Source organism: Balaenoptera borealis (genome assembly GCF_965194805.1).
Source record: "Balaenoptera borealis genome assembly, chromosome: 5".
NCBI classification, from domain to species: Eukaryota; Metazoa; Chordata; class Mammalia; order Artiodactyla; family Balaenopteridae; genus Balaenoptera; species Balaenoptera borealis.
In genome coordinates, this window is record NC_138862.1 from 62,820,166 (window position 1) to 62,835,136 (window position 14,971).

At 39.2% G+C, this 14,971-nt stretch overlaps 1 protein-coding gene across 3 annotated transcripts in view; it reads right to left on the reverse strand.

Moving 5' to 3' along the window:
* Window positions 1-8,738, reverse strand: part of LSAMP (limbic system associated membrane protein) — a 651,408-nt gene extending 642,670 nt beyond the window's left edge. For 2 of the 3 annotated variants that reach the window (XM_082394751.1, XM_082394750.1), the window contains exon 1: window positions 8,084-8,701. In XM_082394751.1, the coding sequence (XP_082250877.1) occupies window positions 8,084-8,238 (155 nt within the window). In that variant the 5' untranslated portion in view covers window positions 8,239-8,701. Of the gene's footprint in view, window positions 1-8,083 lie in introns of all 3 variants that reach the window. The other variant, XM_082394752.1, reaches the window with a different exon arrangement.
* Between the last annotated feature and the right edge of the window lie 6,233 nt (window positions 8,739-14,971).

The window sequence follows — 14,971 nt, forward strand, 5'->3', positions numbered from 1 at the left end:
AAAAACTAAAAATAGAACTACCATATAACCCAGCAATCCCACTACTGGACATATACCCTGAGAAAACCATAATTCAAAAAGAGTCATGTACCACAATGTTCATTGCAGCTCTATTTACAATAGCCAGGACATGGAAGCAACCTAAGTGTCCATCGACAGACGAATGGATAAATAAGATGTGGCACATATATACAATGGAATATTACTCAGCCATAAAAATAAACGAAATTGAGTTATTTGTAGTGAGGTGGATGGACCTAGAGACTGTCAGACAGAGTGAAGTAAGTCAGAAAGAGAAAAATAAATACCGTATGCTAACACATACATATGGAATCCAAAAAAAAAAAAAAATGGTTCTAAAGAACCTAGGGGCAGGACAGGAATAAAGATGCAGACATAGAGAATGGACATGAGGACACAGGGAGGGGGAAGGGTAAGCTGGGACGAAGTGAGAGATTGGCCTGGATTTATATATACTACCAAATGTAAAATAGATAGCTAGTTGGAAGCACCCATATAGCACAGGGAGATCAGCTCGGTGCTTTGTGACCACCTAGAGGGATGGGATAGGGAGGGTGGGAGGGAGACACAAGAGGGCAGAGATATGGGGATATATGTATATGTATAGCTGATTCACTTTGTTATAAAGCAGAAACTAACATACCATTGTAAAGCAATTATACTCCAATAAAGATGTTAAAAAAAAAAAAAGTTTCAGGAAGAGAGTCCTATTGCATTGAATGTCATTGACGTAGTGCCTGACATTGAGTAGATGATCAGTAGATATTTATTGACTACTGGCTAACTCATATTTCATTTTCTTTCCTTTCTTTGTTTTAAAAATAATATTTATTCATCATAGAAAATTTGGAAACATAAAAGCATGAGGAAGAAATTTAAAAAATAGCTTACAATTAAAAAAAAAAAGGCATATCATGTTATAACATGAAAACCAAGAAGATAATTTTCAGCTCTTTATTTGGAATAAAGATCTCTGAAATGAGAAACAGGAGACATGAATCTAGTTCTCAAATGATCACTTGAATCTTTAGACAACCAACTGAATTTTTCTCCTCTCAGTTACATCTCTTTAAAGTGAGATGATAGACTGCCTAATCTCCAAGGACTTTCCTATTCTAAATTTCTACAAATCTATCCTATAGTAATTAACAAATTCTGAAGCTAAGTGTTTTCTTCAGTGAAGGTTAATCACTCATTAACTTGAGATTATGTTTTGATTACAGGTGACTATAAAAATGTGTTCACTCATCCTGCACTCCTGATAACAAACTCAACTATAAGATACATATGACTTTAAAGGACTTGAAAAGAAATGGCCATCTTAGACCAAATGGCCAAACTTAACCATAGAAATAAAAATAAAAAGCTTATTTTACTGTTTTCTAATTTTATAAAAGTTATTTCCTACTGTGAATATAATGATAATCTTATTAAGAGCTTACATTTTATATCATTTTATAGTTTACAGAACACTTTGATACATAGTATCTCATTTGATCATAAAAATAGCTTGCATAGTAGGCCAAGTAACTGTCAGTTTTACTCATTTAATAGATCAGACTATTTCAAGATGTTTAGATCTTGGTCTTCTGGCTACAGTCGCCCTCTGTATCCATGGATTCTGCATCCACGGATTCAAACCAACTGCAGATTGAAAATATTTGGAAGAAAAATTCCAGAAAGTTCCAAAAAGCAAAGCTTGAATTTGCCAGAGCACTGGCAACTATTTACATAGCATTTACATTTTATTTACAACTATTTACATAGCATTTACATTATATTAAGTATTATAAGTAATCTAGAGATGATTTAAAGTATACTAGAGCATGTGCATATGTTATATGGGAACACTATGCCATTTTATACAAGGGACTTGAGCATCTGCAGATTTTGGTATCGAGGGGGGTCTTGGAACCAATCTCCCACAGATACTATGGGACGACTCTACTTGTTGAACATTCTGAACTTATACCCTTGATAAAAATCCTTTATCTTTGACATAAACACTTGTCTATTAGTTTAATGTAGACTGATCACCATGTAGAGTTGAAATGAATTCTACAAACATCTAGCTAATATTTTGTAAATCATATTTGTGGCAAATATGACAACATAAGTACACAGAAGTAAGCCTGTTTGAATAAGACCAAAGACATTTTCCTTGACTGAATATAGTCTCTTTTCTCCCATTAAAAAGAAAATCTAAAACTGTTTTGTATCTTTTGTGTCTTGCCTAACATAAATGAAAGAGTGAACACAAGACAACAGGATTTAAAAAGTCAAGCTTTAATGCTATTTCAAGAGATATTATGTAAATTGGAACCACATTAAAATAATATGGATTATTTTAACATCCACTCCATTTTCCATGACATTGTAGGGATGAGATTGTGTGGTAAAGAAATGGATCTATGATGATCTCTTTCCTCTCTCTCAATTGAATTTGCATATCTTTGTTGTTGAAATACTTCCCAAACCACACACATGACTATAATTTTTTACTACACATCTAGTAAGTGCTGCCCTGAACATGGTTTGTAAAAGAGATTTTTCAACCAGTAAAGCAGCAGTTCTCAACTTGGTGTACATATCAGAATCGTTTTTTAAATACCTATGTCCAAGCCCCACCCCAAACTAATTCAATCAGAATTTCTGAGAGTAGGGAATATGTGGCTTCATTGTTTTTTAAAAGGCCTCCAGTAGAGTATAACATGCAGCCATGGTTGTGAACTCTCTACAGCAGCATTTCTCCAACTTTAATGTGCTTATGAATCACTTGGGATCTTGTTAAAATGCAGATTCTGATTTTGTAGGTCTGGAATAGGCCCTGAGATTTTGGAATTTAGCAAGTGACTATATGATACTGAAGATGCTCATCTACAGAACACACTTGTAGCAGCGAGAGTCGGTGGTTCTCAAACTGTGGCCCGGTGCTGCAGCATCAGCATCATCTGAGAACTTGTTACAAATGTAGACTTCAGCCCCTACCAGAGAACTGAATCAGAAATTCTGAAGGTGGGGGCCAGGTAATCTTCGTTTTCATGAGCACTCAAGGTAATATGGATACACCTTCAAGTTTGAGAAACTCTGGTCTAAAAAAAAAGAGCTCCCTAAAGTCTAAACAACTGGCTACATGTAGTTGAAAAACCACTAACACTTTATGCTTTATGTAGCAGTTTATAATTCACCAAAGTGAACTACTTTAACCTCTTGTGGGCTCTTTAAAACAATCCCATAGAGTAACTAAAATAGGTAATTTCATCATTTTTTAAATGAAACTGAAGTTCAAAATATTTAAGAGACATTCTCAAAGTCATGTAGCATTCAAGGATAGATCCAAAATTAGAGCCTAGCTCTTCTGAGTTGTACAAAGTAACAGGCAGGATATGCAAAGGAGAACAGGGCCAATGGCCAAAAGCTGTGGCCTGAAAGGGCAGGCTCTCTTGGGCTCAGGTGATGACAGTGAGGGGGACCAGCACACATTCAGGCAACCTCCTACCAGGTGAGTCACAGACACTTGTACTTGGAGCTCCCAAAGACTACAGCAAAATGCACTAATCCTTCTTCTGCCTGAGTTTGCTGTTATGTGGAACCAGCCTCAAGAAACACAAATGTTTAACCCTCACCAACTGATTTAGTGGATGAGTCAGTCATTTTTGGTTGTTCACTCCACAATTCTAAAAATAATTCATTCAAAGTCAAATTACCTAGAACAATCACCTTAACATGTGCTATATGTATGTGTTTCATACTTATAGAAACACAAATTACCACAGTTTGTATTTGTCACATGAGATTTGTCTGCTGTGTTCCTCAGGACATAAATGAACAGCAAGTGACATAAGTGCATAAACATCCTTTTAAAAATGTATATAATCTGCCATATTCTTAGACAAGATATAGTACACTTTACTCCATTATTTACCAAGTATATTTGATAAAGGACTTAATGGGCAATGAACAGTCCTTAAAGTATCAGTAATAACCTATACATTTTGATTACCTTTAGTGAGTTAGCTACAGAAAAAGAAAACTTCATAATTGTCTCAAACTCTCCCTATAGACCCATGCCCATAAAGTTTGTTTTCAAATAATGAATAATTATAAGTGGTAGAAAAATCACATACTGTGTCAGGAGTTTGTTTGATTGTTGACAGTTTCTTTGTGAATGTAGGCGTGCCAGATGCTTTAAAGAAGAGAAGCCATTTTTCTCTTAAAAGTTGCACAAAATTTTTACATTTTACTGTCAAATAATCACATCTTTTTAATGCTTTTGCTTTTTCTCCTACTGTAAAAACAAACAAGGAAATAAAAGACCAAAGATTTTGAAAAACTAAAAATTTAACTATTTTAAACTTAGGTACTTAGTTTCTTATACCTAACACTTATTAGGTACATTTACATTTAAATGGGAAAAATGTTATCACCATAAAAGGTATTATAATATCTGAAAACATCAAATAGGGTCAGAATTGTGAAATAAATGCAATTTCAATGCCCCCAATTTTAAATATTTAAAGTCACAACACTAGTGTGGACCCTCTGATTTTACCACATATGCAGTTATGCAATATGTCCAGATATGCAGGTATATGTAATTTTTAGAGTTACCTTATGAGCAGATATATTGGGATTAATTATTTTATAATGATCTTTCCAGACGTATGCTGCTAATATTGAAAATATAGTTAGTGGGACTATGAAAAATGAAATTTTAAAGGTCAGACTGGAACACTATTTTCACTTTTCCCTTAATTTATCAAAAGAGTTACATGGTTTCAAGCTGTCAAGATTAACCAGGAAGTGAATCCCTATGGGAGCCTGGGTACAAGGATAGAAGGTTGGAAGGACCAGTGCTAGAAACTTATCCAGTAATTGATGAACTCCTACACTTGTGGGGGGTTGGCAGTGAGGCAGGTGGGCTCCGTTCAGAAAAGCAACTGAGATTTCCGCACAAGTAAAGTCCTGTGGGTAACTGTGTCTCATACTTTACTGTGCAAACAAATGGAAATGAAGATTCTGGTTCAGTAGGATTTAGGAAGGCACTCCAGGCGCTGCTGCTGCTGCCACTGGTCTGTGAATCACACTTTGATCCTTTGCCTTTGAGATGGAAGATGGTACTGTGGTTTCCTTTAACTCTTAAAGGATCTCATAAAGGCGCTCATAAAGATCTAGAATCCCTTCTGGGAAACAACAGGGTTAGGTTGGTATACATGAGATTATCTTTCTTTCCACCTAGTTTTATCACCTTCATTCTAGAGTCTTTCTTTTCTTTTTTCCAAAAGATAGAAATCACAGAGCAAGACCCCAAGACTAGTATATACTGTCCTATCAAGATGCACATTTACATCAAAGATCATAATTATACAAAAGTAAGTATCAATTCCCCCCCACAAAACACTTGTTTCATGGAAGTAAGGCAGTAAAGGTAAATGTTTTGGGGACAGTCAGCCAAGCTCCTGTCACTGAACCACCAGAATTACAAACCTCCCTTCTTTTCTGTTGCCATTTCAGATCATTCAGGGCCACAGACTCACTGAGACAGGATTTTTTTTCCCCTTGCCATTTCACTTTCTCAGTGCCAAACATCTACTGTGGCTTCCAACGAATCAAGTTCTCCTTCCTCTCCTCCCCTGGAAGCTCATGCTCCCAGTAAAATGTCAAAAATAAAGTGGAAGCAAGGCTTTTCCCAGGCTAGACTTGTAAACAGAAAGCAAGAGTGCCAATCTTCACCAGCAAACTGACCCACAAAGCTTACTGGACTCAGTTAAAGAGATTGAGAAGAAGGTCAGCTATGAAAACAAAGGGAACTCTCTCCATAGTTACTTCTGATAGAGCTCCACCAACCCAGAAATAAAGCCTTGTCCAAGGCAAAGGAAATAAAAAAGAGGGCACATTAGGTGAGGTCTGGGAAAGCAATGGACTCTCACAGGTGACTTCTCTGCATGCTCTGTTTGTCTATCTTCTCTTTCCCAGGGAACAATTGCTTCTATATTTATGCTCTGTGCTCACTACCCACCCCATTTCCATACTGCAATGTCTACTAAAGTGTAATGCTTAAAAACTCCATTTCTTTTGAGCCATAGACACACAGAAGCACGTATATATCATATATAGTTATTTATGTAGTAAGACTGCCTCTCATAGACATACAGTTGTATGCATACAATGTACGAAAATATAAGAATACCTTCTTTCTTCTAAATTAACATTTACATGCTTATCTAACTCTTTGATAACTATAGCTTAAGATATAGGTGATGCTGACTTAGAAAGACCTTACAAAGTTCATGGACATTAACATAAAAACTTATACACCCAGAGTATTCACTTTTCCCATATTCATTCTTATAATCAATGACAACAAATCTTTCTAAGAACAGCATAAATTTATATAGAGTGCTTCACTTGTAAAGGGTTAATGATGTTAGGGAATATGAATGCTAGCAGTTGATATGGCATGCTTATGTGTTTGCGAAAATATTTTCTGCACCATGTCCAAATCCCTTTGCAAACAGACAAATTACTCTATAAATCTTATTACTCCATGTGGATAAATCACACATGAAGGTTTCACAGGGCTGGAGAGCGCTAGAAGGGAAAATATGCTTTGGATAGTAGGATCTTTGGGATTCATAATCATGCAATGCTCAGGAAATGAAGACAGGAGCACTTACACATTAGGATTTTCTTAGTTTTTATACTCCGCAGCAACATACACACACCACAACACACAACCCACACATCCCTCTCTAACAAGGCAAGAGATCCCAAAGCAGGACACTGTGACAGCCAACCAAATTTATTTCTGAGAAAAGGAAAGAAAACTTTGCTGCTGTAGGCAGCTCTGCTATAGAACTGCTCCCCAATGCCCCAGGGTTTATGCACTATCAGCTCCTTGCACACAGATTAGATGCTTCTTTTCTATCAGATACTGCTTTTTATTGCCACAACAAACAATATTAGCCAGATAGACAGACTGACACTAGGTCATTTTATTTGGATGAAATGAGATTTTAAAAGATCTCCAAGGAGAACATTTTCTTTCATTATTCATTCATTTATTTATTTATTTATTTTTAGTATCTGATAGAAATTCAAGGAAAGCTATAAAAAAGGACAAGGAGTATATGCAGTGGATGGAGAGGGGAAAGAGAGAAAAGAAACACAGGAAAACAGGCTAGGAGCTCTTTAGAAACAGAATTATGGCTAGGTTCCATCTGAGTTTCTCCAGCTCACTGTCCCTTATAGGGGTCAAACTCCAAGGACTTGGGACTCTTCTCTTTCCAAATTTCAATCCCAAATTATATTTCAGAGTTTGGCAGAGCTGCATAGAGATAAGACGTTGAGGTCAATAATCAATTTGAAATATCCATTTAATGCCAGGTTAATTCTTTCCTAACCTCTGTGCTTAACACTCCTATTCTTAAGTATTAGCAATTTGGCAAGTTCCTTTTGTTTTTTTTCCCTTCTGTTCATTCTTGTGTTGATTTCTATCCACATTCCAGAAAAGGCTCAGTAATCAACCAAAGTTCTAAGATTGATTTATTGCCCTCCATGTCAATTAGAAGATCCTTACCGAAAGTCTCCTATCCAAACTATTGCTGGGGCAGAGCGAGAGCTTTTGTACGTATCCACACGTACATACACACATACACCACGGAGAATGCAATACTGTGTACCACTCTCTGAGAGCCATAATTCAACAACTCTTCTTTCTCAGTTAAGGAACCCCAACAAAACTCTTAAGTACAAAGCATCTGCAATCACAAAAGAAAAAAATACTGCCCAAATGTCACTAATACCATAGATGAAATTAGACGTTCTCGGCAAGAGAAACAAGATCCTAGGAACTAAACAACATTTAACCAACCCTGCTGATCCTTGACAGGGACCAGGATCCCCTTGAAATTTGTTGGCAGATACCTCGACCAGTCTGTAAAAGGCGCGCACACACACACACACACACACCACAAGCTTGCAGCATCAGGGGCTGGAGTTCAAGCAGAACACACACACACACACTCTTAAGCGCCACAGAAAAGTTGCCCGAAAGCCCTACCTGAGGATGGCCGTGTCCCCCTGCCTCACGGTGATGTTGTCGGTGCCTCGGTTAAAATCCACGCTGCGAACGGGCAGTCCTGTGGGAAGAAGGCAGAGCAATCTCAGTAGGACCAGCGGCAACTGTTTCCGATCAGGCTGAACTCTGGCGACCATGGTGGCCACGCCGAGGTGCGGGTCGCGGGCTGCTCTGGAGGATGTGCGTGTGTCCGCTGCTCGCCGAGAGGGCTTTACAAACGGAGGGCTTTCATCCACGGCAAAGGCGTAACGGGCTTTGCCAATTTGTGGTCCTTTCCACTTTGCCTCTCTCTTTCCCCCGCTCAGTCTCTTTTGCCTCTAAGACTCAACAAAGCCCTCAGAAACCCGAGCAGAGGTGGGGAAAAGTCAAAGAAACAAAATTTGAAGGGAGAGAGTACAAAATATAAAACCCTCTAGAAAAGATGAAGAGAAGGCGGCCAAAGAGAAGGTGTTTTCTGGTCTCTCTGTGGCTGGATGCTCCTTTGCCAGCGTCTGAGCTGAGCCTCTTGCCTCCGTAACCCACTTTCCCGGTGGGCGAGGGAGCCGGCACCCAGCCTGCCAGCGAGTGTAAAGAAACCCACACAGCAGCGGCAGCAGCCCGGAGTCTCCCTCCCCCTCCTCCCCTTCCTGTTTCTCCCTTCAGTCCCTCCCTCCCTCCCTCCCTCCCTCCGCTTGGCACCTCCCCCGCCCCCCGCGGATTCCAACAGCCCCTCCGAGTCATCCCCTCTGCCCTCCCCTCAGCGTGGCCCCTCGCTTTCCACAACTGCCCCCCTTCAGCAGCCGCCAGCCTCAGTGAAAGCCTGATGCGCCTTTAGGTTGTCAGGACAACAGCTCCATCTGAGGCCTGGCTGATTTACTTAAGAAGAGGGAATGGAGCTTGGAGGTACCATACAAGAGAAAAGGGGAAAAGGAGAGGGACTCAAGCTATAAAAGAACAGGAGAAAGAGTCCAGGGAGGGAGAAGCAAAGAGTGAGAAAGAAGGAAAAGGGAGAAAAGAAGAGAACGCCAAGAGAAGGCAAACCTTGACAGATGGAGGGAGTGAAACAGAGAAGGCCAGGAAAGCCTTGAGGGGTGGAGGGGGACCAGTGCTGAAAGATGGGGTGAGGAACGCAAAACAGAAGAAACTTGACAGTGGAGTCTAAGATTAAAAGCCAAAGTCGATTTCAAAACTAAATATTCCTCCAACTGTCTTTTCACACCCACATCTTGTTCATTCTTTCCTCTCTCTTTCACAGGATTAATAAGGTTTATTTTCTCTCCTTCCTTCATCCCCTCCCCCTCTTGGAGCCCCCTTATGAAAGATGGATTGGACACAATGCTGGTATTGAGTGGTCTGGAGTGTGAATGCTTGGTTTGTCTTTTCCAAGTGCCAGACTCAGCAGCTGATCCCTGATCCCTAAATCAACTTCACTCTCCAGGAAACCCTTATTCAGTCCCACACATAAGGAATGGCATTAAGGATTATTGTTTCAATGGCACGTTGCGGTTGCTTCCCAAATTTTTACTGACACTTGCTTCTCAAAATGTCCATATGCAAGGAAGAAGATTCGTATATCAGAAAGCTTGTCACTTACAGGGTGACACTAAGGCTGCATACAGCACTCCAGTGAATGGAAGACAGGTTACCATCATTTGTCATTCCTTCTACTCCATGAGTCAATCCAAGTGATAGGGGCCATCAGGGGCCTACAGTGTTAGTCACTCATGTGAGAGCCCCAAACTATTAGACATCTCCCTCAGAACCCATGCTGAGCATAAAAGATGGGACTGGACCAACCCAAAACTTTTTGTTTCCTTTAATTTTATTTATTGGAATAGTTAAGGCATTCACATGGTGCAAAAATCAAGTGATACAGAATGCTGTAGAGTGAATTGTAGTTATCTTTCCTATCCCTGTCTTTAGGCAGCCCATTTCTCCTATTTGGCGGTAGCAAATATTTCCAGGTTCTTATACATCTTTCCCTAAATATTCCATGTCCATACAAGTAAATGCACAAATACACATACACACACTCACATATTATGCTCACCCCTCTTATTTACACAAATGATTAGCCAAGGGCATTTGAAAAAAAGGCATATGTTTAGGAATCCTTATCAAACTCCACCAGAGTACAAGCCTAAGGAGCCTTTTACTGTGCTGATACCTACCTTGCCCGCACCAGAATATTCAAAGAGTTTATCTGCTATGTTTTATCAACTTAAAAGGTAGATTCACTCTTACAGATTATGTGAGGAAAGGAAGGAAGACCTTTTGTTTTTTAAGAAAAGAACTTGAAGGATTGGAATCCAAATTGTCACAAATTCAAAATTGGTGGAGTTCAATTAATTTTGTTTGTACTACGCATTAAATTTATATAAATCAAGTTGTTTTATATTGAGGCTAATAAAGAGTCCCAGATAATAAACTAATGATGTTCTACCACTAATTTGTAACTGAGCTGTTTAAAACTTGGGACCCATTTTGCCAAGGAAAAAAAATGGTTAAGTCAAGTGCTGGTTGAACAGCAAAACACATAATCCTGTGGTTCCCAGTATCAATGGTAAAATGAGCTTCGAGTGCCAAATGGAGATGGAAGGATTACATAACTCTATGCCAAGAGTGCAAGGAAAAGAGCACCCATCCCCACCCACTGCTGCCAACAAGCATCACAATCCCTGGCAGGATTCTTCTGAGCTTTTAGAGATGAAGGGTTGGCTTAGACAAAGGTTTAAATATAACATTTCTTTGGGTGGGTGGTGTTTGTCCCATGTTAGGAGGAAGAAAGACCAAAGGACCGGGGCTACTAGAGCATCTGTTTCCATTGATGATGTCAGGTGAATGACATGACCCTGCAAGGAGAACTAGATACTGAAGGGAAGGATTAGATATATCAAGGGTATGAAAATTCTCTTGCATCAGTGGACTATACTTTGAATGAAGAAAGAAGGAGGTTTTTCCAGGGCAAGGAGAAAGTATGGTGGGGAGGTAGCATATTGTTTGCGGTAGATGCCTAGACATGGTTGTTTACTACTGCCTATACCCGTAATCTCAAGTTACCTGTAGGACTTGTCTGGTCCTAGGACAAAGCATAAAGTTTAACATACTGGTGTACAAAATAATTCACACCAAAGTAATAGGAATGTGAAATCTGTAGCAAATCAATCAGATCTGGAGTTTGTCTCCATAATCACTCTGAGAAAAGGATGTATAAAGTTAACCAGGATTATAATCAGAATTGTAATAGACCAATGCCTAACTTACTCAAGAGGATAAAATCATAAGTACATATTTATATAGAAAAGATCACATAATGTAATTAAAGTTTTTTTTCTTTTTAATAATTTCATTAGATAAAGTCCATTTCTTGGCAACTTTTATTGAACTAAACTGACTTACTGTGTGCGCTGGAAGTAAAACACAGAAAAGAAGACAACATTTTTAGGGACCTCCATGGTGGTCCAGGGGGTAAGACTCCACACTTCCAATGCAGGGGGCCCGGGTTCGATACCTGGTTAGGGAACTATATCCCACATGCATGCCACAACTAAGAGTTCGCATGCCACCAGCTGAAAGATTCCCGCATGCCACAACTAAGACCCAGTGCAACCTAAATAAATAAATATTTTTTTAAAAGACAACATTTTTAAAATTCTCTAATTTAGATCATTGGATAATTCAGATTGAATTTCTGAACAATTTCAAAATCATGAAGTTTATTGTGTAAGTTATTTAATATTTATCATTTATGTCCAGATGGCACTTCAGTACCACTTTCTAACCCAACCCTTGGCTTAGCAGGAGCACTCTATAATTGATGAATATAAGAACAGAAGAATGATTGAGTGTCCAAGCCCACTCAAGTGGTTAATCTCATCATTTACACAATAATAAATCTACTTGTGGGTATACTATAAACTTTTGTTTCAACTTTATGTTCTCTCAGAGTCTTTTCCCTTTTCACTCCCTCATGGACCCCTTCTGGTTTTCTCTCCTCTGTGATCTCTCACTGAGATCTAATACATTCTAACAAATCCAATAGTCTATATATATTGATCTCATCCTAATGGTCACTCCACCAAATCTACTCCAATATTAATTCCTCTGCTTGCTTTCCTAAGAAATGTCGAGTAGGAGACAAATAGGTGTTACTGAAATTTATACAAGCTATTTTATATACGTTCTTCCAAAAGGGCTGGCAAAAATGAACATTCTTTCAGGTTATTTGTGAGGCAAGTATGGCTGTTATCCATATGAAACAGCCATCATCACCCAAGTAAGATGATCTTAACTACTACTTTAAAATAACATAGTGCCTTTCTAAAAAAGGCTTTAGAAGATTCTGGCACTCTCCAGGGACAAATGCTGCAGCAAAAACAAAAACTGGCTAACGTCTGAGCACCCTAAGAAGCATGAAAGGTTTATTCTTCTGTTTAGCTTTGTAAGGTAACAGGCTCACAGGAAATCCAGATGCAGCCTGGAATGTACAACTAATTTAGCTACACTGGTTGCATTTTATGCTAAACATGTCTATCATATTATTAATATACCACTCTACATTTCTACAGTTGTAAGGTCTTAATCATAATAACGCCATGCCTGTACTTTACTCACATAAGTGGAATTAGCATTTCCATATGAACTAGAAATGCATAATTGTTAATACTTCTCCTTAGGATTCCTGCTATGACATTCTCAATGATTTCATCATAATTTAGCAATATTCAAGTATGTCGGTTTATGCTCATAAGCATGGTATTATCTTGTGTGAATTTCCTTTGGAACTCAGCTCCTTTGAATACAATAGCTTCATTCGCATGCGTCTCACTGCCTAACAAAATCAATCAGCTTCAAGTCAGTTAAATATTGTTCAAATCTTTAACTATAGAACCCTCAGTGATGTAAAGCATTTAATCCATACTCTGCACAATTAAAAATCACTCTTACATGGCTTGCTTTTAGTTCATGCCTTTGTAGTTCATTGTTATCATATTGGTCTTCTGCTTCTTTTTGTACTCATTCTGTTTTGGTATGTATCAATGCTTGGGTTTGCCCAAGTTTTAACAAGGTCTTTGAGATTCTTGAGCAGCTGTTTGGGTCCTCCCCCAGCAACAAACTTACTCTCATAGATATGCCATTATCTCATAGACACGTACTCGCTAGCCCTTGGACCTTCCTCTTTTCTAGACTGCCCACTCTGCCACCATGTACAAGGAGGTGGCAGTTGCCAAGTAATGCTGCATCTGCTCTTTTTGATCTAGCCCTCACATATGGGAAAAGCACTGCAACATCTGGAAAGATGGCAGTAGCAGCACCTTCAGTATAGCAAGATGTGAGTACAAGCAGGTAATCAGGCAATTATATCCTCTATTTGTGGTTGCTGTAATGACTTGGATTCCTACAATCAGAAAATAGGCCAAGGACAAATGAGGAGGAGTGGAGGCAGATGTGCAATTCCATATACTGATATGCCCACTAAGTTTATGATTCATTCATTCACTCAGTACACTTTTACTGATATGGTAGTGAATCAAGACAGACCAAGACTCTGTTTTCACAGAACTTACAATCTTGATGCAGAGATAGATGCTAAACAAGTAGATACATATTAACGTTATTTTGGAGAGTAAATGCCATGGAGAAAAATACATGGGATAGAGAGAAAATGGCCTGGAGGTGTGGTGAGGGGAACATATGGTCTGAAATTTAAAGAGGCAGCCATGCAAAATCAGCAAAAGGACCTTTGCAGATAAAAGAAATGGCATATGCAAAGGCCCTGAAGCAGGAATGGGTGTGTCATACACCAGGGATCAAAACGAGAGCAATAAACTTGGCGCATGTGGTCTGTGGGTATGTTATGGGGATAGCTGGAAAAAGCAGGTGAGATTAGACACTGGGGAGGGATCATAATGCAGAGATCCCAGGGTAAGAAATTTAGGTTTTTATTCTAGTGACTTGATTGGTCAGTAAAAGATTTTAAGCAAGGGATTGACATGATCTGATTTACATTCTAGAAAGATAGCTCTGAATACCATATGGCGGAAGGACTGTAGAAGGACAGTAGTGGAAGCAAGGAGACAAAGAGAAGGAAATCTTAGTCATCCAGTGACAACTGGCTTGGACTGGCGGGGGGAGCAACAGGAATGGAGAGAAGATTGAGTTACCTCGTATCGCTCATGACGAGAAGACCCTCCCCAAAGAGGCTATGTTCTGTCACAAGTGATCGATGTTTTCCACATACCAACACTCTCTCTCACTGTACTAGTTCAGTTCTGGTGTTCCCTTGCAGGAAACTGCTGCTCATCCATCCAGTAAGACCTGACAGAATGCCAAGTCGACTGTCATTTTACCAGCTAGTGAGAAAAAATAAACAAATAAAAACTGTGTCCCAGTTGGTGCTTTTCTTCAGGTATAAACTTTGCTTACCCTTAAATGGTTATTACATGTTAATTAAGAGTCAGTATGGGCTTCCCTGGTGGCGCAGTGGTTGAGAATCTGCCTGCCAATACAGGGGACACGGGTTCGAGCCCTGGTCTGGGAAGATCCCACATGCCGCGGAGCAACTGGGCCCGTGAGCCACAACTACTGAGCCTGCGCGTCTGGAGCCTGTGCTCCACAACAAGAGAGGCCGCGACAGTGAGAGGCCTGCGCACCGCAATGAAGAGTGGCCCCCGCTCACCGCAACTAGAGAAAGCCCTCGCACAGAAACGAAGACCCAACACAGCCAAAAAAAATAATAATAAATAAATAAATAATTAAAAAAAAAAAAGAGTCAGTATAAGAAAGTGTTTTGTTACAGATTAAGAAGTGCCTAACAAGATGAGCAGACACTGTTTAATTGCTAAACTTTACTAAATACTCTCTTACATATCTAATATCTCTATTTATTTT